Source organism: Erpetoichthys calabaricus, chromosome 4, assembly GCF_900747795.2.
Source record: "Erpetoichthys calabaricus chromosome 4, fErpCal1.3, whole genome shotgun sequence".
Taxonomy (NCBI): domain Eukaryota; kingdom Metazoa; phylum Chordata; class Cladistia; order Polypteriformes; family Polypteridae; genus Erpetoichthys; species Erpetoichthys calabaricus.
In genome coordinates this window covers 305,184,867-305,209,256 of record NC_041397.2, presented here as the reverse complement: position 1 = coordinate 305,209,256, position 24,390 = coordinate 305,184,867, and the positions used below count along the sequence as shown (strand labels likewise).

The following is a 24,390-nucleotide window of genomic DNA, read 5'->3' as shown; positions in this document are numbered from 1 at the left end:
AACATTTTCCAGCAGAATTTCTTCAGCTTAACGGTGTATCACATACTTAAAGACACCAGTTGAAATTAAAGTGAAGTGGATTTAGGACTGAAGCTATGAAGCAACAACAACTGAAGACTCCAACAACACTTCTTTATGTGAGTGTTGTTGGAGTCTGGGAGTCACCAAGACATGGAGCTGAAGCAGAAACCTACACAACCTTTAAGACATATCTGGTTGAGATATTAGGACAACTTAGCTACTAGCTAAACAAATAAACTCTTCTTGTTTTTTCAAATGTCTTATGTTCTTATGGTCTAATGATGGAAAAGTGGTATTAGGACAAATAAAATCAATCAATGCTGGCCAACTGTTGTTGGACACTGAAACGAGAAACTTCAGATGTTGAGCACAAATGAAAATCAGCAGCAAAACATTTTAGCTCAGTTGAACTAATGAAATGTGTTAAATGATTAGAAATGCTAAATTCAAAAAAGTTATATAGTCCTATATGATACAACCAATCTGAAATTATATTTGTGTTCAGTTTTTGACTATCATATTAAGCAAAAGATTTTCAGGAAGCAAAATATCTGAAAAAATGTGTTTGAAGCGTGCAAGAAATTACCACAGTCTTCTTGATTTTTTTATTATAAATTCTTTTGTGCCACTTTACCAGTAACGATTTGCCAGTTAATGATTATTAATTTCAGGAATTGTTCTTTTCTTTCCAAAAAGGTTGATTATGCTAGTGTTTATTTCTTTGTTTCTAAAACTGTAAATGATGGGGTTCATCATTGGAGGAAAGACGTTGCCAACTATAACCATTGCATTGTAGACTTCAGTTGACATTGGCACCCCTGCTCCTGGCAAAATGTATGAAGACAAAAGTGGGATATAGAAGAGCCCTACAACCAGAAGGTGAGTGAGGCAAGTGCTGATGACTTTCTTCCTGCCATCTGCGGAGGTGATCTTTAATGCTGCCAAGGCGATTCTTCCATAGGAGAAGAGAATCAATAGCAAAGGGAAGACACCAGTGATAATTACTACAATGGATAAAAGAAAAAGGTATTTGGGATTTTCGGTGCAGGCAACATGAACCATTGTGGCATAATCGCAAAAACAATAAGGCAAGATATTGGAACGGCAAAAAGAAAGCTCATTGGCAAAAAATAAAAATGGAGAGTTGAAAAATATAGCAAAAATATTTAACAACAAAATAATAATCCAGATTGTCTTATTTGTAAAAATTGTGTTGTATCGTAGTGGATGAACAACGGCAGCATAGCGGTCAATTGCCATAAAGGCCAACAGAAGAGATTCCATCTCTTCCATATTGAGTATAACATACATTTGCAATAAACAAGCTCCATATGGGACATCTGTAGCATTAGATATAAGGAGTGACAACATTTTTGGAATGAGTATTGTACTGTTACACATGTCTATTACTGCCAACGTGCCAATATACATATACATTGGAGCATGGAGTTTAGGGTTACTTACAATGACAAATATTACCAGCAAATTTCCACAGACTGATAAGATATAAACTAAAGTAAGGAAAATGGTGATCATGCTTGTCTGGTCAGCATTGACTTCACAGTGCAGGAGAAAATCAGTCACGGAGATGGTAGTGTTGTTCATTTTTTCTGACTTCCTTACCTGTAGAAATAAAAAGTCTGTCAAGTGAGTTTTATGCAAAGATATAACACTTTATAAATACTCTATTCCAGTTAAAGCACATCAGAAGATTTATAAATTTACAGTATGCTGCTATATAAGATACCTCAGCAACAGTCTTGACCGGTGAAATTTCCCAAAGCATTTTTGCAATGAATATGCTGTATTCGCTGGTGATCTTGTTCAGCAAATATTTTTCTGGAAATTCGGTATGCAGCCGACTTAGAGGAACATTTTTTCCCAGCACCTCATGGCTCTTTGTGAGGCCAGCATGATGTCACAGAGTTTAAACAGCCATGCGCAGAACTTTCACACCTGCGTACTCTAAAATCAGTGGTCTCTCTACTTCCGGCTTTCCATCCCACATGCATTAAAAAAAAAGAAAACTTATATTGTGTGTTGTATTGTATTTAGTATTATGTGAACAAAGAATTAAGGCGAATGTTAAAAGTAGTGTTTCTTATGACTGTGCTAAGTCCAGCAGTGATGTACGGAGCTGAGACATGGACGGTAAAGGGAGTGCAGGAGAAGTTACATGAGGCAGAAATGAGAATGTGGAGATGGATGTGTGGAATTACAGAAAGGACAGAATAAGAAATGAAACAATTAGATGTACAAGAAAAGTAGGAGAGATATCTAAGAAAATACAGGAAAGCAGGTTTAAGTGATATGGCCATGTGATGAGGAGAGACAATGAATATGTGGGAGAAAGAGGGATAGGAATGGAAGTACAGGAGAAGAGAAAGGGATAGAGGCCAAAGCAGATAAAGAAAAGAAGATATGAAGGAAATGGGTCTGACTGGCGAAGAGACAGAGGACAAAGCCTTATGGAGAAGGTTGATCATACCCATCAATTCCACATACAAGTGGGAAAAAAGGAAGAAGAAGAAGAAGGAATGTGGGTACCTAGAGTGAAAAGTGATAAACTGCACCAACAGTTATTGGTTCTTAGTTATAAGAGTCCAATAGAATCGGGATTGGTCAGTGATGACCTGGAGTTGTCCTAATTAATTTGACTGCATTGAGGAATATGTAGTAATGTCAAGACCTGAAAATGCAACCAATAGAGCTCTCTTTACTAATGAACCTTTTATGGCAAATGTATTGATTATTACTTGTTAAAAGATTTTCCACTGGGGTGACCCCTAATGGGAGCAGCCGAAAGGAGAAGAAGTATTGGTTATTACTTATGGAAGCTATTGGATTGTTTTAAAGCTTTAACTTCATTTTTTCCTTATGACAGTTCACATATAAACTTGTAACATAACACTGTCAACACATGTATAACATAAACCAGGGTCTGAAGCCTACACTCTGCACCCCAGGGAACCCATAGAGGTCCACCACAGGGCTCAATCAGGCACCCAGGACAATTTTGTGTAACCTGAGTCATAAGGACAGCTACAAACTCCACTGTAGAAGAATACATGCTCAATGTGTCTTGTATTTATGTGGATATACTGTATGTTTCCATTCAGAGTTTGTATTCCTTCTCTGTTAGCCTTATATCCTGTCACTAGCAAAATATACTTTATTGTTTAACAACAAAACGTAAAAATAGTTTCATGCTAACTTTTCTTGTCTGTTTCAACAAAATCTATTTTTTATAGGTACCTTTTAAGTATATCACACCTAAAAATATTTCCACAGGAATCATTAGTGTTATGTGAATATGAGGCGACTGACAGCAATAAAGCTGATAACATGGACACTAGCTAGGGGTCACCAAAATGTCACCAGCCATTACCTAACTCTTGTTTGGTATGAGCTAAACATCTTAGGATTGATTTATGACATAGCTAATTTAAGGGGGTTTGGCTGCAATTTTCAGGTTATTTAGAGTGCACAAAGTCTTAATTGGGCATTCCAGACTTTAATGTTAAAGTTCTGGATCAGTGGTATAAAAGACCACCTTTTGTTGAATTAAAATATTGTAGTTTATTCTTCTGTCACAGCACATAGCCACTGACTTGCAGAAAAGATACAAATTCTTTCAGAGAAAATCAAAATATGTAAATTAACCACTGTCAAACAAAACAGTGCAAAAGGATCATTAGTTTAAAGAATATTACTGTGCAAATCAGCTTTCAATACAGACAACTGTAGTTAAGCTACAGCTAAGGATCTGCGCTACTATCTGGAAAGTTGCCGGTTCAAAATCCTGTCCCCTGAGCAAGCCCCTTAACCCGAAAATTACTCTAGGGGCGCTGTCTAATGGATGACCCCAAAAGGTCATGTGAAAGTACAATTTCCTTTCGGGGATTAACAAAGTATACTAAATAAATAAATAATAAGCACACCTTCAGAGTGAGAAAACCCCGTCATGTGTTCCTTGAGTCACAGGTTTCTTACATTTTAGCATAAATGATGTCTTTTCAGAAAATTCAGAAGTGACGTGAGGATGGGTAAACCTTCTTCCTGTTGAGTTTATTCCAGCTCTCTGCTTTCACTTTCAAACATCGACTTTTGAAATGAAAAAAGTATTGTTGAAAAGCACCGCACAGTGAAAGCATGAAAAGTAGACAAAGGCTATACATTTTTTGGAAGTATTCTGTTATCATTTCTTGCTAAATGTGTTAACTTTCTTATGACAGTATGGTGACAGTTTTGGGCAATCTTTTTATTATTTAACGTTAGAATGCTTTATGTCAAATGATGTCAGTGTATTGTAATATATAATAAATAAGCTGCTACCTTAAAGAGTAACTCTATTTGATCTGTTTATCTACCTATCATTTATGTTTGTATTGCTTCAAAAGTTTTTCTCTTTATTTTATTTTTTGATTTGATATACTTTGTTAATCCCCAAGGGTACATTGTCTTTTCACATGTTCAGGTTTGTTTTATATTAGTTATTAATTTCCTCCTATGAAACACACAAGTATAGAGCTTGACATGTGCTTTTAAGCTTACTGTTCATATTGTTAATCAGGAAAAAAAACTATTTTATCTCATTGTAGGTCTGTTGAGTTGTTTATGTGGACCAGGTGCAGTTTCACAGTCTAGTTCTATGGAGAAAGCACTCTGTGTCCTTTCTCCATCAGTGGAAATGATCATTCATTCATGATCATTCACACTTCATCTCAAAGACGAGTATTCACCCTTTCAACAGCCAATTCCTGTGCCGGTAGGTCACCAACCAAAGCTGTTCCAGTTAAAAATTGTGTACTTGTCGGATTTAAAGTGCCAACTATGAGCAAAATCTGGTCCTTTTTCTCTTTGATATATTAACTAACTTATTTGTTATTTATTTATTACATATTTTAGAGAAAAGCCAATCAAAATGACACCTTTTATTGGCTAACTAGAAAGATTACAAGATTGTAATCTTTCTAGTTAGCCAATAAAAGGTGTCATTTTGATTGGCTTTTCTCTACATTCATAATGGCTAACACGGTACAGCACCCTAGTATTACATATTTTATAGATTTAATATAATTCACACTATTTAACTAATGATTTTATTGATATTTATAAAGTTGTGTATTATTGATTATTATCATTTTATATTGTACTTAATGCACAGTCTCTGAGTTTATCAGTTTAGCATTTCACTACAAACTGTACTATATGCATAATAAGTATAACTATGTGGAAAAATAAAATTTGAATTGATTTCATTGACTTGATTAGATCAGTTTTATCTTTTATGTTTATTCAGTTAGAAAGATGTGAAAAATCAGGTAAGGTTGTTTTTCTTTGAATTTGAATGCAGAGGGACACTTGTTTTGCAGTGTCACCATTGTTTTGTATAGCAGGGAAACAGTTTACCCATCAACCACTCCTCTCAGAAGAACAAATACGGAAGAGTGAAAGAGGCTAATGATCTCATGCCCTCACTTAACAGCATAATAAGAACAAGGATATTATTATCTTTACTGCAATGAATTGTAATTAATCAGATAATGCTGACTATGACAAAAACATTTAACTCCTTCTATTAAGGATGATAGAATGATTCAATTAAAAGACATTTATTTTCTGAAAACTGAAGACAAAACAGTATTATGTATAAGTCTGTATAATATAAAAAATCTAATTAAAGAAAACATGTTTATAGTATCTATTTTTTATTTCTGCAAATTGTTCCCTAGGACCCATGCTCCAAATTTTTTTGTCTTGTTTTTGTCAGTTTTGCATGAGGACAATCACTCACTCGCATTACTGGTGTTGTAAATGCACAATAAGGAGGTAAACATGGCATAACTGAAACAGGGTTACTACTATAAATCCAATTGTTTAGCCATGCAGAACCGATTTGTGTTGAAATAATCTTGTACATCACTGAAAGGAAGAGGAAATAGAATCTTGAAAAGTAGGTGGACAGTAAGTGTTTAGTAGGTGGAGAATATATGTTCTATTAATCACCATGCTTACTGTATATACTCGCATTTTAAGTTCTCCCGCTGATAAGTCGGGGCTTGATTTTACCATATAATTTCCAGTATTTTGTAATGTTGGTCATATAAGTAGAATGCGGAAAACTCACACTATTGATCCAAGAGATTATGATATGCTACTGCCCACCTGAGAGAGTAACCTAGAAGCACACAGCCTTTTTTTCTATGTATTGTGCCTACGTGACCACACAATAATACCCAAACTATTCCGAAGCGACCTTTACACCGTTTTGTGTTTTTTGTATCTCACACCCTCATACAACTTTATCGCAAGAGCATCCCTTATCTATGATGAAGCGTTCGATCAGAAAAAAATATGAAGCTATTTTTAAATTAAAAGTCGTTGAAGTGGCGAAAGAAATTGGTAACTGTACAGCTGCAACAAAATTCGATGTGTCTGATAAACTGGTGTGAGATTGGAGGAGGCAAGACGATGTAAAAAAAAAAAATAAGTGTTGTACTTTTGAACGGGCGTATAAGTCGGGGTCTGATTTTATGATCGATTTTTTGGGTTTCATGACCCGACTTATACACGAGTATAAATGGTAGTTAACCACTTTTAAGCAAGGCCTATCACTGGTCAACAAGCATTTTGCTACTGGGATTCTTTCATCTGTACTTTAACAAATTTCACTTGCTGACTCCAAAACCGTTTTCATCCAGAACGTCCCATTTTTTAGTTATGATGTTCCAGGTCTTGGACAACTAGGGTGACTGGACAGTAAAGGTGATGCGTTTCAGCATTTGAAAAATAAGTCTGGTCTCGAGAAAAGTGAAGCCAAAATTAAGGAAGGTGTTTTTGTTGGCCCTGAAATCCGTGAACTGATGCTTGACGAGGAGTTCAATAGGAAACTGAAGCCCACTGAATCAGCACCCTCAATCGTGCAGGTTGTCCAGAATTTTCTTGACAGTCACAGAGGAGAGAATTATATTGAGCTTGTGGAGAACCTACTGAAAGCGTATCAGCTTATGGGAGCCAGAATGTCACTGAAGACGCATTTGTTACATTCTCATCTCGACTTTTTTCCAGCAAATCTAAGTGATGTCAGAGATGAGCATGGGGAAAGATTTCATCAAGATATAAAGATGGTGGAAAACAGATATTGGGAAAAATTCACTCTGAGCATGATGGGTGACTGCTGTTGGTTCTTGCAAAGAGAGACGGATGTGCAGTACAAGCGCAAAAGCGAGTGCCTCCAACATTTTTGGGCACACAGAGCTCACTTTTATATTGAGGTAAATTGACATAAATATGCTTTAACTCTCTGGTATCGTCTTCTGGTTTGTTTTCAGAATAAACACATCAAAACAATTTTGGCGGGACATAGTCCAAACTCCAGATATGGTGTTGATATATTATATTGATATTCAAAAGTGTCAAAACATCAATGATGTGTATTTCAAAAACCTGACATGCTAGCTTAATTCCGATTTCATATATGAAATCAGTTTAAAAAACTTAATAAAGAGATGCTCTGAAGTTCCCAGAAGCAAACAAAAATATTTTATTGTAGACTAGTGTTAAGTTAATCAGATAAATATAAATATTTTTATAGTAATATGTCTTATTTTGACATGAGTTGTAAATAATATCAAACTAATTTTGAGAATATTCACTAGCACGTTGTGGGTTAGCACTTGGATTGTATAGGATACTAATCTACCTAGGTTACATGTATGTTAAAAATTTCTGTTTACTGCAAATCTTTAATCTAATGTAATGTAATTTATTAAAAGCTTTTTTGAAAATTAAGAGAAGATTTCAATTTTATTTTAAAGCTTACAAACTCAGTACAGCAAATCATCCCAAAATGCAGTGGCTTTATAAAAATGTTATTATTATATGTCTTAAATAAAATACTAAAAGGTGCTTTTTATCTTATTTTTTTAATTGATCACGACAACCGAAACAAAAGAAACAAGCCAATAACCAAAGTCATGTGCCTCAGCCACTACATCACACTGCCTGCTAAATGAAAAAGTATTTTAATAAATAATGTATTCTTGTGCTTTGCCAGAGTACTTTAACCCACTTATCCATAAATCACTATATCATCATGTCTAAACACGTCAGTGAAGCCTTTGTACATATGATGTGTGTGAGGAGGCCAGTGTCGTAAGGTATAATTGATGCTTTGACCCCTTCTGTTGACTCACTACATTCATTAAAAAAGCCCATCATTTCAGCTGTCTCTCCACACTTCAGTGTATCTATATGGCATAACGATAGAGATGTGGCTTGACTTACTTTGGTGTTTTGATCCCTTAAAAAAAACCCCGTCATTTCAACAGTTTCTTCACACTTGAGTATGGCATAACGATACAAATGCATCTCAACTTACCTCACAATTGCAGCCTGTGTTTCAGTTCTGTTCAGTGGCTGTTCTAGTAACAATACTCCTCTTATTTAAAGTTTGTAGGTTTTGTTCATAGTCACACTACAGGAGTTACAGTAGTTACTGTACAGCTGCCTCAGCATGTGTCTGCTAAAGTAAAAAGTGGTGAACACCAATGAAAAAGAAAAAGTAGGGAACTCATCGTTTAGGTAGAAACTTCAAAAGGCTGATGACTGTTGACGCATTTCTAATTCTTTATTGTCCGTGTAAAAGCTGAATTGATCTTTACCTCTTTTTCCAATCCCTTTATGCTTTTTAAATCTTTTCTTGTCAACAGAAATAAAAGTCTTTTCATCAAAAAAAGCACTAACAAGAATGGGAAACAGAATGGCATTATTTTTACTAGTGAAATAGAAAAATTAAAGGAAGTGTCTGCTGCACGTTCTAAGGAAATATTTTCTGACTGCTAGCAACAACAAAACATTTATACCGTTTCCTTCGGGATGATTTTTTTTTGATTTTTTTCTTCTGTGATAGCACTGCCGGTATTAATGCGTTTGTGACTTTTGGGATTAATTATAAAGTACAAATCGCTTCAGAGCAGTCTTTAAATTATCCTAACAAAAAGGCAAACAACAGACAACTGCCATAATGAGACTCAAGGTCTCTCAAACTTTGTTGTTTAAACACAAATAAGACAAAGAAATGACTCAGTTGTAAGGGGATAAAGTGTCTCAGGCCACTTCCGATGGAGATCTTCAAACCCCAAACACAGACCGTCAGTGTCTATTACAGCAGATAACTATTCAGAGCTTGGCAAAGCAAACAGTATCTGAAAATTGAAAAAAATAAACAGAATTATTTTACCAGAGACACAAATACAGAAAACTGGACTGATAAATCGATGAACGTTAAAGTGATAGTAAGGGTCTGTGAAAGATGATATGATCTGCAACTGAAAATTAAATGCCAAAAGAATCCAAAGTACCAAAATTTGTTTTAACTTACCAAAACAACAAATGACCATAAGAATAATCATAGGGAGGGCATACAGTAACTTACTGCACAAATCCCTTCTGCTTCTATGGACTCCCTACAAAAATTAAACATATATAAAATATATATATATTTTTAAAAACATATTCAAACTATGTTAGAAAAATTCTATAAGGGTATATATATATTGTGAGAGATGGCCAGCAGTTTATGAATGCCGCCGGCCAGGCCATATATGGAGAAATTGTCCACAGAGGACCAGGGAGGAATTTAATACAAGTAATAAGTACAATGTCTCCCCACGGTTCTCCTGTGATTGCTTTACAGGGCAAAGCCACAGCCGGAGTTAGACGACCCTCGCGGGGCTGGACGCTGCGCCCCACTGTGCTTTGCTAAGGGTGGGGAACTGTGAGAGATCCAGGCCACTAGATGGAATCCTCCCTGCAGCATGGAGGTGCCCCGGATTCCCTCAGGGCATCGTGGGAGATGGAGTTCTACTTCACAGCCCTGCTGGGTGCCGTGGGTGCCATCGGGTGACGCTGCAGGGAGACACAGGGATTTCTATTTTCCCTATAGCCTGGAAGTACTACCAAGTCATGGGGATGGAAGAACTGAAGTACTTCCGGGCAGAAGAAAAATAAGAGTTTTCATCTGACCCGGAAGTGCTATGGAATCACATGGACAGAAGGACAGAAGCACTTCTTTTTTTTTTTTCTGTTTATTAATTTTTATTGTAATCATTCCATACAAATAGGTCAATTTATAACCAAACAAAATTGAAGACAAATCAAACCCCACCCCTGAGAAGGAGAGCTTAGCCAAAGGAGAATTGCTTAGGGCTTTTTAATAAGGCAACAATAAATAAAAGAAAGGGGGAAATAAATATATATGTAAATAAGAGATGGAGAAGGGAATTAAATGCGGTAAAAGGTTTTGAAAAAATTTTGTACAGATCCTCTAACTGAGAATTTGATTTTTTCCAATTTCAAATAATATAAAACATCGGTTTCCCACTGACTTATCAGAGGAGAGTTAGGATTTTTCCAATTTAACAGAATAAGTCTGCGTGCCAAGAGTGTAGTGAATGCAATCACCGTTTGCTTGTCCTTCTCCAATTCAAGTCCGTCTGGAAGAACACCGAACACAGCTGTTAATGGGTTAGGAGGGATTGTGACCCCAAGGCTGTCTGAAAGGCACTTCAAAATTTTGGTCCAAAATGATGTTAGTTTGGTGCAGACCCAGAACATGTGACCCAGTGAGGCAGGAGCTTGGTTGCAGCGTTCGCAGGTTGGATCTTGCCCCGGAAACATTTTGGACAGTTTTAAGCGAGACAGATGAGCTCGACATATAATTTTTAGTTGAATAATTCTATGCTTTGCGCATATGGAGCTCGAGTGAATTCTATGCATTGCTACCTTCCACTCCTTTTCTGATATATTGATTAAGAGATCTTCTTCCCAATGTCCTCTTGGATCTTTGAAAGGTAGGGACTCTAATAGGATTTTATATAATGCGGAAATGGTGTTTAGTTCCTCGAAATTGAGCAGTATTTTTTCCAGCATTGTGGAGGGTGCGAGGTGGGGGAAATCGGTCAATTTCTGTTTAAGAAAATTTCTAATTTGAAGATAGTGAAAGAAATGTGTAGCTGGAAGGTTGAATTTTGAACATAATTGTTCAAAAGATGCAAATATGTTGTCTATATAAAGATCTCTGAGCATTTTAATCCCAAAACTTTTCCAGGTATTAAAACTGGATATGTTTGCGAGGGTTGAAAGAAGTGGTTCTCTTGCAGAGGTGCCACTGATAAAAGATTTTCCATCTTAAAATGCTTTCTAAGTTGGTTCCATATTCTGAGTGAGTAAAGCACAATTGGGTTATTAGTATATTTGCGATAACTTGCATTTATTGGAGTGCAGAGCAGGGAGTATAAAGAAGTACTACAGGATTTTACTTCTATTGCAGACCAAGCCTGTGTATGTTCATTTATTTGTGTCCAGGTTTTTATGGCTTGTATGTTTGCTGTCCAGTAATAAAACTGAAAATTAGGTAAAGCCATGCCACCTTCTGCCTGAGGTCTTTGTAGGGTTGCTCTTTGGATACGTGGGTGTTTTGAGTTCCAAATGAATGAGGGCAGAAGCACTTCTGGGTCACGGACTATATAAAGTACTATAGGAAACCCAGCAAGCTGAGCCGGAGTTGGGTGGTAGAGTGACGGAGCTGCTGGGAGGAGTAAGGGCTTTTATTTATTGTATTATTATTATTGATTATTGTTCATGGTGGTGGAGGTGCTTTGGAGTACTTTATTGAAGAAAATAATTAAAAATTATTTCTTGGTGCTTTTACCTGGAGTCTTGGACGTTTTGTCTGTTGGTTACACAGGGCAACAGCGACCCCTAGTGTCACAATATATATATATTGTATTTACAAATTATATATATATGATTCTTGTAAGTCTAAGCATTATCCTCTGATGAAGACCCCTGATAGGGGTTGAAAGCTCAGGAATAAAACTATTTTATGATACGTGATTCGTTTTTTCTCCCTTTGTGGATCTCCAACTGCAAATATATATATATATATATATTGCAGTATCTTGCACTATAATGAAATATATTGTAAATTATTCTCATTTATATTTTTCAATATATTTTGAGAAAATATAAAAACATATTTAATATATTTTAAAATACTACAAATAACAACAACAACATTTATTTATATAGCACATTTTTCATACAGATAATGTAGCTCAAAGTGCTACAATAAAATACAGTGTAAAGTATATCTTAGAAAGTATATCTTAGAAAAATAATACAATGTATTTTTAAATATGTTAAATGTTAATTATAACATACTATACTGTCTTTTTTGTGTATTGCAATATGTTTTAAAAATATATTAACCTATCATTGAAAATGTCATCCAGTAGATTTATCATTGCTGTTTCTTATATTTCGATATATTTTAGATCAAATCACACTGTGACACAGCACAAATACTTAACTTACTCTTAACCAAGTATGTTCAAGAAAGAAGGTTGGAAAGTAAAGCCTACGTACATTAACAGAGCGACTGACTTACACAACTTTTAGTGAATTACAGGGGGCTGAAAACAAATTAGAGAAATTGGGAAGACAGTGTTTAGGTTTTTCCATGTAAAAAGATAAGACATGGATCTGCAGAAAGTATATTATATGTCTTAAACACAACATACTGTATTTGGAGATCTGTTTGTTATAATATATTAAGGGAAGTATCCTTTTCATCATATTTCAGATGTAATCTTAAAAACATATATTTTAATTACATGTATTTATCAAGCGCATGACAAAAAGAACATGTTGCACGGTATTGGATCTAATGGGGAAGGATTTGGGTGTGACACAGAAATTCTCCAGAGGACTACTGATATCACTTCCTGCCCCAACTAGTCAGCCTCACCTCTTCTGCTTCCTCCATTATACAGACCACACTCACAGGAAGAACGATGTTAATTTAGACTTGACCTCTGAAAGAGAGAATCCCCCCTCTACCCCAGAATGAAGTCAACCTTAAAAGGCTGCAAAGAGCGTAAACATCACTATCTTTAAAAACATAAAATGTATTGCAATATATGTAAAAATCATATGGACATACTGTATATTTCCATATAATGCCAAGACTTATGCAGTTCACATAGATATGTTAAATATATATGAAACATAAAGTAACATATTTCATTTAATATACTGTAACAAATATGTTTTCAAATATATTGTGTATAAGATGTGTCCAAGCCCATGACAAGGTCATTTATTTTAAACTCCTCTAACTCACTAAAAGAAGTTCAAGTAGGAAGCTCTGCTAGCATACACACATCTGGAAGGTTGCAAATCTTAACATCTTTAACTCTGCCACGTTCAGCTTTGTTCCCTGTCTTTTCGTTAGTACCACTGTCTCTATCCCATATAACATAGCTGGTCTCACTAGTGTCTTGTAGACCTTCCCTGTCAGTCTTGCTGGTACCCATCTGTCACAACTCACTCTTGACACTCTTCTCCACCCTTTGCACACTGCCTGCACTCTCTTTTTTTTATTTATTTATTAATTTTATTGTAATCATTCCATATATATATAGATTAATTTATAACAAAAAAGAATTGAAGACAAATCCAACCCCACCCTTGAGAAGGAGAGCTTTGCCAAAGGAGAATTGCTTAAGGCTTTTTAATAGGGCAAAAGTAAACAAAAGAAAGGAAGAAATATATATAGGTAAATTAAAAAAATGGAGAAGGGAAGTAAATGCGGTGATAATTATTTCTCTTATTCTAAAATATTATTGATTAGATCCTGCCAGGTTTTGAAAAAATTCTGTATGGATCCTCTAACTGAGAATTTGATTTTTTCCAATTTCAAATAATATAAAATATCGGTTTCCCACTGACTTATCAGAGGAGAGTTAGGATTCTTCCAATTTAACACAATAAGTCTGCGTACCAAAAGTGTAGTGAATGCAATCACTGTTTGCTTGTCCTTCTCCACTTCAAGTCTGTCTGGAAGAACACCAAACACAGCGGTTAATGGGTTAGGAGGGATTGTGACACCAAGGCTGTCTGAAAGGCACTTAAAAATTTTGGTCCTAAATGATGTTAATTTGGTGCAGGCCCAAAACATGTGACCCAGTGAGGCAGGAGCTTGGTTGCAGCACTCGCAGGTTGGATCTTGCCCTGGAAACATTTTGGACAGTTTTAAGCGAGACAGATGAGCTCGATATATAATTTTGAGTTGAATAATTCTATGTGGGCGGCACGGTGTCACAGTGGGTAGCGCTGCTGCCTCGCAGTTGGGAGACCTGGGGACCTGGGTTCGCTTCACAGGTCTTCCCTGCATGGAGTTTGCATGTTCTCCCCGTGCCTGAGTGGGTTTCCTCCGGGCGCTCCGGTTTCCTCCCAGTCCAAAGACATGCAGGTTAGGTGGACTGGCGATTCTAAATTGGCCCTAGTGTGTGCTTGGTGTGTGGGTGTGTTTGTGTGTGTCCTGCGGTGGGTTGGCACCCTGTCCGGGATTGGTTCCTGCCTTGTGCACTGTGTTGGCTAGGATTGGCTCCAGCAGACCCCCATGACCCTGTGTTCCGATTCAGCGGGTTGGAAAATGGATGGATGGATGGATAATTCTATGCTTTGCGCATCTGGAGCTCGAGTGAATTCTCTGCATTGCTACCTTCCACTCCTATTCTGATATATTGATTAAGAGATCTTTTTCCCAATGTTCTCTTGGGTCTTTGAAAGGTAGGGACTCTAATAAGATTTTACATAATGCAGAAATGGTGTCTAATTCCTCAAAATTGTGCAGTATTTTTTCCAGTATGGTGGAGGGTAAGAGGTGAGGAAAATCGGGCAGTTTCTGTTTAACAAAATTTCTAATTTGAAGATAGTGAAAGAAATGTGTAGCTGGGAGGTTGAATTTGGAACTTAATTGTTCAAAGGATGCAAATATGTTGTCTATATAAAGATCTCTGAGCATTTTAATCCCAAATCTTTTCCAGGTATTAAAAACTGGATATGTTTGCGAGGGTTGAAAGAGGTGGCTCTCTTGCAGAGGTGCCACAGATAAAAGATTCTCCATCTTAAAATGCTTTCTAAGTTTGTTCCATATTCTGAGTGAGTAAAGCACAATTGGGTTATTAGTATATTTGCGATAACTTGCATTTATTGGAGCACAGAGCAAGGAGTATAAAGAAGTACTACAGGATTTTACTTCTATTGCGGACCAGGCTTGTGTATATTTATTTGTGTCCAGGTTTTTCTAGCTTGTATGTTTGCTGCCCAGTAATAAAACTGAAAATTAGGTAAAGCCATGCCACCTTCTGCCTGAGGTCTTTGTAGGGTCGCTCTTCGGATACTTGGGTGTTTTGAGTTCCAAATGAATAAGGTTATTGTTGAGTGTAATTGCTTAAAAAATGATTTATTGAAATATATTGGAATGTTTTGAAATAGAAAAAGAAGTTTAGGAAGGATATTCATCTTAACAACGTTAATTCTTCCGGCTAGAGTGAGATGAAGGGTTGACCATCTATGCAAGTCTTGCTTAATTTGTTCCATACAGGCGGCAAAATTTTGTTGATAAAGAGTTTTATGGTTACTTGTGATATTTACCTCTACGTATTTAAACTGATCTGCTATGGTGAAATGTAGGGTGTCCAATCTAATATTATATGCTTGTGAATTCACTGGAAAGAGTATAAAGACCAGATATCTTTTGAAATTGTGTGAGTGCTGTTAAAACTGCAGGCACAGTGTTTTCTGGGTCTGATATATATAAAACTATATCATCTGCATATAGAGAAATTTTCTGTTCCAGTCCTTCTCTGATAATCCCCTTTATCTGATAAGAATTTCGGTAGTGAACCGCCAGTGGTTCAATGGCGATTGCAAACAGCAGTGGTGACAAGGGATATCCTTGTCTGGTGCCACGTTCTTGCTTAAAGTTTGTCTGAACAAATGTTGTTAATACAAACTGAAGCTTCTGGATTGGTATACAGTAGTTTGATCCATGCACAAATATTCGGGCCAAACCCAAATTTCTCCAATGCAGTGAAAAGGCAGTTCCATTCAATCATATCAAATGGTTTTTCTGCGTCTAGTGATAGTAATATCTCTGGGCTGTTTGACTTTGCTGGTGAATATATTACATTAAACAGGCATCGGAGGTCGGCCTTTAATAAATCCAGTTTGATCCTGTGATATTACCGAGGGCAGCACTTTCTCCATCCTTCTAGCTAGAATTTTTGAGAGTATCTTAACATCATTATTCAGGAGTGAAATTGGTCTGTATGATGCACATTGTAACAAGTCCTTATTTTGTTTAGGAAAGATGGTGATTAATGCTTGATGAAAAGTTTAAGGTAGTATTTGGTTGTCTCTAGCTTCTGTAAATGTTGCCAATTACAGGGGAGCTAGCTGAGTGGAGAATATCTTATAAAATTCTACGGGGTAACCATCAGGGCCTGCTGATTTCCCGCTTTGAAGTGACTTTATAGCATCTAGTAATTCTGTTAGCGTCAGAGGTTTATCTAGTTCCTCAGCACTTAAAGCATCTATTTGTGGTGTCTGTAATGTATCTAGAAATGCATTAGATTGTGGGTTGTCTTCTTTGAATTCAGTAGAATATAAGGATTTATAATAATCTCTAAATGTGTGCATTATATTTTTATGGTCAATAATTTCTTCTCCATTCGTGTTGGTGATTACTGGTATTGCATTGCGAACTTCTTGTTTGTGAATTTGTTGAGCTAAAAACGTATTAGCTTTTTCTCTGTGTTCATAGTAATGATGTCTCGACTTATAAATAAGTTGTTCAGTTTCTTTAGTTGTCAAGATGTTGAGTTCTGTAGGCAGGGCCTGCCTTTTCCTGTGAAGAGCTTCACTTGGACGCCTGGCTTGTTCTTCATCTATTCTAGTAATTTTGCTTCTTAGCTCTGACACTTTCTTGGTTTCTAATTTATTTCTGTGGGAAAGATATGAAATAATCTGTCCTCTTAAGAAGGCCTTTAGAGTTTCCCAGAGTGTTCCTGCAGAAACCTCTGTGGGCGTACTTGTCTCTAGGAAGAAGCTGATTTGTTTGGATATAAATTCTGTGCAGTTCTCGTCTGCTAATAGAAGAGAGTTAAGACGCCATCTGCAAGGTGAGTGTGAGGGGCTTAATGATTTTAGCTCCAAGACTAGAGGGGCATGGTCGGAGATAACAATTGTGTCGTATTTGCACGATTTGATCGTAGCCAGGAAATTATTATCTATAAAAAAGTAAAAAAATTCTCGAGTAGCTATGATGCACTGGTGAGTAGAATGAATATGTTCTTGAGTTTGGGTTAAGAAACATCCAGGGGTCTGATAAGTTGTGGTCAGTTAAAAACTGTGTAATTGTCTTTGCAGTGTTAGATGTCGTCCCCCTGTCAAAGGAGTCCTATCTAAGAGTGGATTTAAAACACAATTAAAGTCCCCAGCCATTATAATTTTATGAGTGTTCACATTGGGAATGGATGCAAATAAATTTTGCATGAATTCCTTATCATCGACATTGGGTGCATAAACATTTATCAGAATCATTTTACTGTTAAATAAGTTGCCTATGACCATCACATATCTCCCTTCAGGGTCCGATACTACATCTGATGCTACAAATGGGACTGTTCTGTGTATGAGAATTCCCACACCTCTAGTTTTCTTTGTAAAGCTAGAATGGAACATTTGGCCAGTCCAGTCTTTTTGTAGTCTGAACTGATCCTTGCTTAGTAAGTGGGTCTCCTGTAAAAATACTATTTTAGTGTTTAAGCCTGTTAGGTGAGAGCATACTTTCTTTCTCTTTAATTCGTGATTCAGGCCTTTAACATTCCAGCTCATAAAGTTAACTGTCCCATCATGGAGACATTGATTCTGAGTTTTTAATGTCATTTTATAGTCTTAACTGGTAGTGAGGCAGTTTTATTCTTAATTTCAAAATTCCCCATGAGTTATTGCCATATAGCCTATTGTTGCGTTGATATTTATAGTTATAAGGATTAGAAGAATAGGTTAGCTATAGCCTGCTCTCCTTCTCCCCCCCCCCCCTTTGCATCCCCGCATGAGGCTTGATCCCACTTAGCAATGTCCCAGTCCTCTGACATACAAAGATACAAAGCACATCCGAAACAAAACAAACCCCACCCCACAGCGGCGTTTGAGAATTAAAACAAGGTAGAGATATCTATGGCAGCTGAAGTCTAAATACTATCTGCCAAAAATATAATCATTAACAGTCTTTAAGCTTAAAATAATCTTCAGCAATTTTAAGATATTAAGATAATAAAATAATGAACACTGGGAATTATTTTAAAAAGTGGTCTAGGATAAACATAGTAAATCCTAATGCAATAGTAGAAATAGCAATAAACCAAGGGTATGATGTTAAACAGTTTAAGGTAGTAAAAAAAAAAACAAAAAACCAAACCCTACTTTAATTACTTCCACACTTCCACACTCACGCCTATAACTGTAATTAAGACACAAACATATAGTGTCCAAGTAAAGAAAAGGATGTATAATTATAATACCAGTCTCTTTAAAAGTGGATCCAACAGCAAATGATAGGACCTTCCCATGCCATGACAGAATACGGCTCCTTATTAACTTTCAAAAGAGTGTCAGAAACAGCTTCTTTACTTCCTTATCAGCTTCCTCCTTGCTTGAAAATACATAATATTGGTCTTGAACTTCTACTTTCAGTTTGGCGGGATACAAGAGGCTGTATTTGATATCGGCTTTCTGTAGCAACTTTTTAATGTTAAAGTAGGCTGCGCGTTTTGCAGCTGTTAATGGTGAGAAGTCGGGGAAAATACGAATAAGATTATTTTCAAATATGATCTCTTGCTTGTGTCTGAGAAGTGCCATCACATCAAGCTTACATCGTAGTCGCTCGAAGCGGACAATAAAAGACCTAGGTTTAAAGGTGCTTAATCTGTATATGAGATAGGCTGCTGCTATCTCAGTGTCGAATTTAAAATCATCTCCAATTATTTTAGAGAGTAATTCTACTGCAAATTTCACTGGGTTTGAGCTTTCTCGTTTTTCAGGTATGCCCTCAATTCTTATATTATTTCTTCTGCGCCCATCTTCCAGGTCCACAAGTCTGTCTCTGAGTTTTTTGCATTCGGAATCCGCAGCTGTAGCTTTTTCATCGACGGTAGAAGCCAATTGTTCTGCTGTTTCAACTCGAGCCGTGAATGCCTGCTTAACATCGTCCAGCTGATCTGTAACGTCATTCATCTGGTCGGCAAGTTTTTTCAGTTTGGATCTATTTTCTTTGATGTGTTCCTCTAATTTCTCCAACATGCTTTTAAAGGTCACGTCAAAACGTTTAAATAGACGCGTTTCCCAGTCTTTGTTATCCTTATTAAGCTCGCTTTTAAGCTCAATGTTAGCCTTCTTAACACTAGAATTACCAGAGCCTACGAAAAAACTCGTAAATCCGTCCCACCTTAAATCGCGTCTTAAATCCGTTTGCACCTCTCCGTCAGAGTCCTTTGTCATCTAAATGTGCTGATAAAGCTACTAGCAGCCAGCTATTCCATCCCCCCACCGACTTAGAATGAACTTCTCTCCTAGCTCAAGCCTTGCCTTGATTTGATTACCTGGGATTGAAGTGGAGTTTTACAGTGGAAATAATTGTAGCGTTATTTGGAATACACGCATTTCATGTGTGTTCCATTTCTATAGTTGGCTGTGCAAACACATTTTTAAAACAGAAATGTTTTTCATATTCTAATAGTAAATGACAAAATGTAGGCATAAACTATATAACGTATGAAGCCTGAAGTCCATATATCAAAGAAACACTTTCACAAAAGGTACAAATAAAAGAACACGTGCGCCTTCACTCAAAAAAAAAAAAAAAAGCCGCGTTAGCATGCCGCAATGACTCTCTTACTACAACCGCCGTGGTGGCGTAATGGTATCAGCCCCTGACTGGGAATCAGAGGGTGGCAAGTTCGATCCCGCACGGCTCCACTTCAAGAAATTAACTACTCTTATTCTTACAATTTTAGAATAACAATATAAATTTGATTTCAGTCTGTAACAGGCGGTGTAACTTATGATACTGGTAAAGGTTAGCTTTTTTTTTTTTTTTTTTTTTTTAATTCACTTTTCATTCTCGCAGTCGCATTCAGAATCAATCCATACAACCCCATCTGACACAGCTGGTTTCACATAAATAAAAGTGCACTTTTATTCAAGACTATAACCGAAGAATAAAGAAAGCAAGTTACAGTTGGTGGTTGATACGACAGCTTGCGTGGTGCAATGTTAAGAACTGCTGATTTCCGATCCGTGCTATATAAAATCATCACATTCAAATATTAACAGTTCCCACACACCCAAGGTCCACCATTCCTACATTTACAACATGTGTACTTGTTGCAGTGTACACACCTCTCTGTGCTATGGTTCCTATTACAGTGAATGAGCACCTGACACTGTACTTTCTTCCCTGGGGGAAGCTGAGGTCTTAGAACGGAAGTTTGTTGACGCTGTATCATCTTTTCTTTTTCCATCGCCTTTTCCTGTAAGAAGCGACGACGAAGTTCCTCTGCAAGGTGAGCCATGAACACTCTTCTTTTCTCAGCGGACCCCGTGCATGCCTTATACACTACGTGTGCGTTCATCGCTGCTAGGTCAAGGATGTTGTACAACACAGCAACCGGCCACCTGCGTGTTCCTGTTCGCACTGAATAAGCACGCGCCTTCTGGTCCATGATGTCAACGCCACACTGGGGAAAAAAGAAAGACAAATATATGTGACATTTTGAAGAAATCATTTTATCACCAGAATAGCACCAGAATACTTCGTCACACTAATATTTTTTTCATTAGCATACCTTCATGTTGTTGTAGTCTGTGACCATGTTTGTTTTATTTTTTTTTATCTTGCCCAATCTCCACATCATGGTGCATTGTGCTGAGAATGCAGACAGACTTCATCTTTTTGGGCACATACACTGTCAGTATGGCACTGGGAGATCTAAACACCAGCGTGGAGAATTGTTCGTGTACTGAACTGACTTTAGCTGCAGGTGGAAGTTCCCGTCGCACTTTATTCATGGTGCCAAGCAGAGCTGTATTGCGGTGCAGCAGTCTATTAGCCAGCGAAAGTGACGTGAAGAAGTTGTCTGTTGTTACGGTTCTGCCTTTTTGGATTGCGGCAGATTTGGAGACAAAGTACATGTGCAATGCCACTCCTTATTTAGGAAAAGATCCCAGTCGTCCCACAGGAGAAAGACTTTCCGAGTCTGTGGTCATAAAGCTTATGGAGCCATTTCTGGACAAATGCAGAACCGTAACAACAGACAACTTCTTCACGTCACTTTCGCTGGCTAATAGACTGCTGCACCGCAATACAACTCTGCTTGGCACCATGAATAAAGTGCGACGGGAACTTCCACCTGCAGCTAAAGTCAATTCAGTACACGAACAATTCTCCACGCTGGTGTTTAGATCTCCCAGTGCCATGCTGACAGTGTATGTGCCCAAAAAGATGAAGTCTGTCTGCATTCTCATCACAATGCACCATGATGTGGAGATTGGGCAAGATAAAAAAAATAAAACAAACACGGTCACAGACTACAACCACATGAAGGTATGCTAATGAAAAAAATATTAGTGTGACGAAGTATTCTGGTGCTCTTCTGGTGATAAAATGATTTCTTCAAAATGTCACATATATTTGTCTTTCTTTTTTCCCCAGCGTGGCGTTGACATCATGGACCAGAAGGCGCGTGCTTGTTCAGTGCGCACAGGAACACGCAGGTGGCCGGTTGCTGTGTTGTACAACATCCTTGACCTAGCAGCGATGAACGCACACATACTGTATAAGGCATGCACGGGGTCCGCTGAGAAAAGAAGAGTGTTCATGGCTCACCTTGCAGAGGAACTTCGTCGTCTCTTCTTACAGGAAAAGGCGATGGAAAAAGAAAAGATGATACAGCGTCAACAAACTTCCGTTCTAAGACCTCAGCTTCCCCCAGGGAAGAAAGTACAGTGTCAGGTGCTCATTCACTGTAATAGGAACCATAGCACAGAGAGGTGTGTACACTGCAACAAGTACACATGTCGCAAATGTAGGAATGGCGGACCTTGGGTGTGTGGGAACTGTCAATATTTGAATGTGATGATTTTATATAGCACGGATCGGAAATCAGCAGTTCTTAACATTGTACCACGCAAGCTGTCGTATCAACCACCAACTGTAACTTGCTTTCTTTATTCTTCGGTTATAGTCTTGAATAAAAGTACACTTTTATTTATGTGAAACCAGCTGTGTCAGATGGGGTTGTATGGATTGATTCTGAATGTGACTGCGAGAATGAAAAGTGAATTAAAAAAAAAAAAAAAAAAAAAAAGCTAACCTTTACCAGTATCATAAGTTACACCGGCTGTTACAGACTGAAATCAAATTTATATTGTTATTCTAAAATTGTAAGAATAAGAGCAGTTAATTTCTTGAAGTGGAGCCGTGCGGAATCGAACTCGCCACCCTCTGATTCCCAGTCAGGCGCTGATACCATTTCGCCACTGCGGCGGGTGTAGTAAGAGTGTCAATGTGGCATACTAACGCGGCTTTTTTTTTTTTTTTTTTTCTTGAATGAAGGCGCACGTGTTCTTTTATTTGTACCTTTTGTGAAAGTGTTTCTTTGATATATGGACTTCAGGCTTCATACGTTATATAGTTTATGCCTACATTTTGTCATTTACTATTAGAATATGAAAAACGTTTCTGTTTTAAAAATGTGTTTGCACAGCCAACTATAGAAATGGAACACACATGAAATGCGTGTATTCCAAATAACGCTAGAATTATTTCCACTGTAAAACTCCACTTCAATCCCAGGTAATCAAATCAAGGCAAGGCTTGAGCTAGGAGAGAAGTTCATTCTAAGTCGGTGGGGGGATGGAATAGCTGGCTGCTAGTAGCTTTATCAGCACATTTAGATGACAAAGGACTCTGGCGGAGAGGTGCAAACGGATTTAAGACGCGATTTAAGGTGGGACGGATTTACGAGTTTTTTCGTAGGCTCTGGTAATTCTAGTGTTAAGCTCATTCTTGTTATCCTTCTTAAGCTCATTTATGGCAGTGGCCAGTGTAGCGATCATCTCTTTCAATTCGGACAGTTCGCTTCAGCATTCATGCACCGCGAGTGGAATTGCAGCTCCTGTTACAGCAGGTGCTGCGGGCTCGCGATGAGTAGATGAGAGCACATCCTTCTAGTCTCGAATGATCCTCAGAAATCAGTGATTCATCGCGACCTGTATCACTTGCACCTTCGCTCCCATTTTCACTCTCGACTGGAGACGATACAATGGAGCGGGGTCTTAGGAAATCTGCGCATTCGTCTGCCTGTTCCAGGTCAGTCTCCGAGAGGCCATACCTCGCACTCGGGCCGGATGTCTGTCCAGACTTTGATGCAGCTTTAAGTTTCTTTTCCGGTTCTTTCTGACTTTTCTTCTTGTTGCTCATGCTTGTATATTGTAGTGGAAGTTCCTTGGTTGGGTTAAATACAGGATACCTCTAAATAATATGAAATACATGGGAAAATAAAGCTGCTGCTAGCGGAGCTCTGCTTCAGACGTCCATCCATCCATCCATTTTCCAACCCGCTGGGTAGCGCTGCTGCCTCGCAGTTGGGAGACCTGGGGACCCGGGTTCACTTCCCGGGTCCTCCCTGCGTGGAGTTTGCATGTTCTCCCCGTGTCTGCGTGGGTTTCCTCCGGGCGCTCCGGTTTCCTCCCACAGTCCAAAGACATGCAGGTTAGGTGGTTTGGCGATTCTAAATTGGCTCTAGTGTGTGCTTGGTGTGACGTCCATCTCCTATAACGGACCTCACCTCTCTTCTAAAATCCCTGTCACTCTGTACTGTTGATCCCAAGTATTTAAACTCATCCACAATTCATAAATCATACTGTCATCCACAAACATCATAGTCTATGGGGACTCTAATCTAATCTTGTCTGTCAACCTGTCCATCACCATTGCAAATAAGAAGGGGACTGGAGCTGATCCCTGAAGTAATTCCACCTCTACCTTGCATCTGTCACTCTTATTGCAGACCTCACCACTGTCACACTTCCCTTGTACATATCCTGTACCATTCTTAGATACTTCTCTTCCACTCCTGACTTCCTCATACATTACCACAACTCCTCTCTGTGCACCACGTCATATTCTTTCTCCAAGTCCACAAAGATACAATGTAAAACCTTCTAGCCTTCTTTATAATTCTCCATCAACAGCCTCAGAGCAAACATTACATCTGTAGTGCATTTTCTTGGCATGAAACCATATTGCTGCTCACTAATCATCACCTCCCTTCTTAACCTAGCTTCAGCTATTCCTTCCCATTATTTCATGCTTTGGTTGATCAGTTTTATCTGTCCGGAGTTACTACATGTCTGCACATTACCCTTTTTCTTAAAAATTGATACCAATAC

General features: G+C 37.8%; 1 protein-coding gene across 1 annotated transcript in view; it reads right to left on the bottom strand.

Moving 5' to 3' along the window:
* Positions 1 to 610: 610 nt before the first annotated feature.
* Positions 611 to 24,390, bottom strand: part of LOC127527686 (olfactory receptor 1496-like) — a 54,946-nt gene continuing 31,166 nt past the window's right edge. The window contains exon 2 of the mRNA XM_051927265.1: positions 611 to 1,644. Coding sequence (XP_051783225.1) covers positions 673 to 1,626 — 954 coding nt within the window. The 5' untranslated portion in view covers positions 1,627 to 1,644 and the 3' untranslated portion in view covers positions 611 to 672. The remainder of the gene's footprint in view (positions 1,645 to 24,390) is intronic.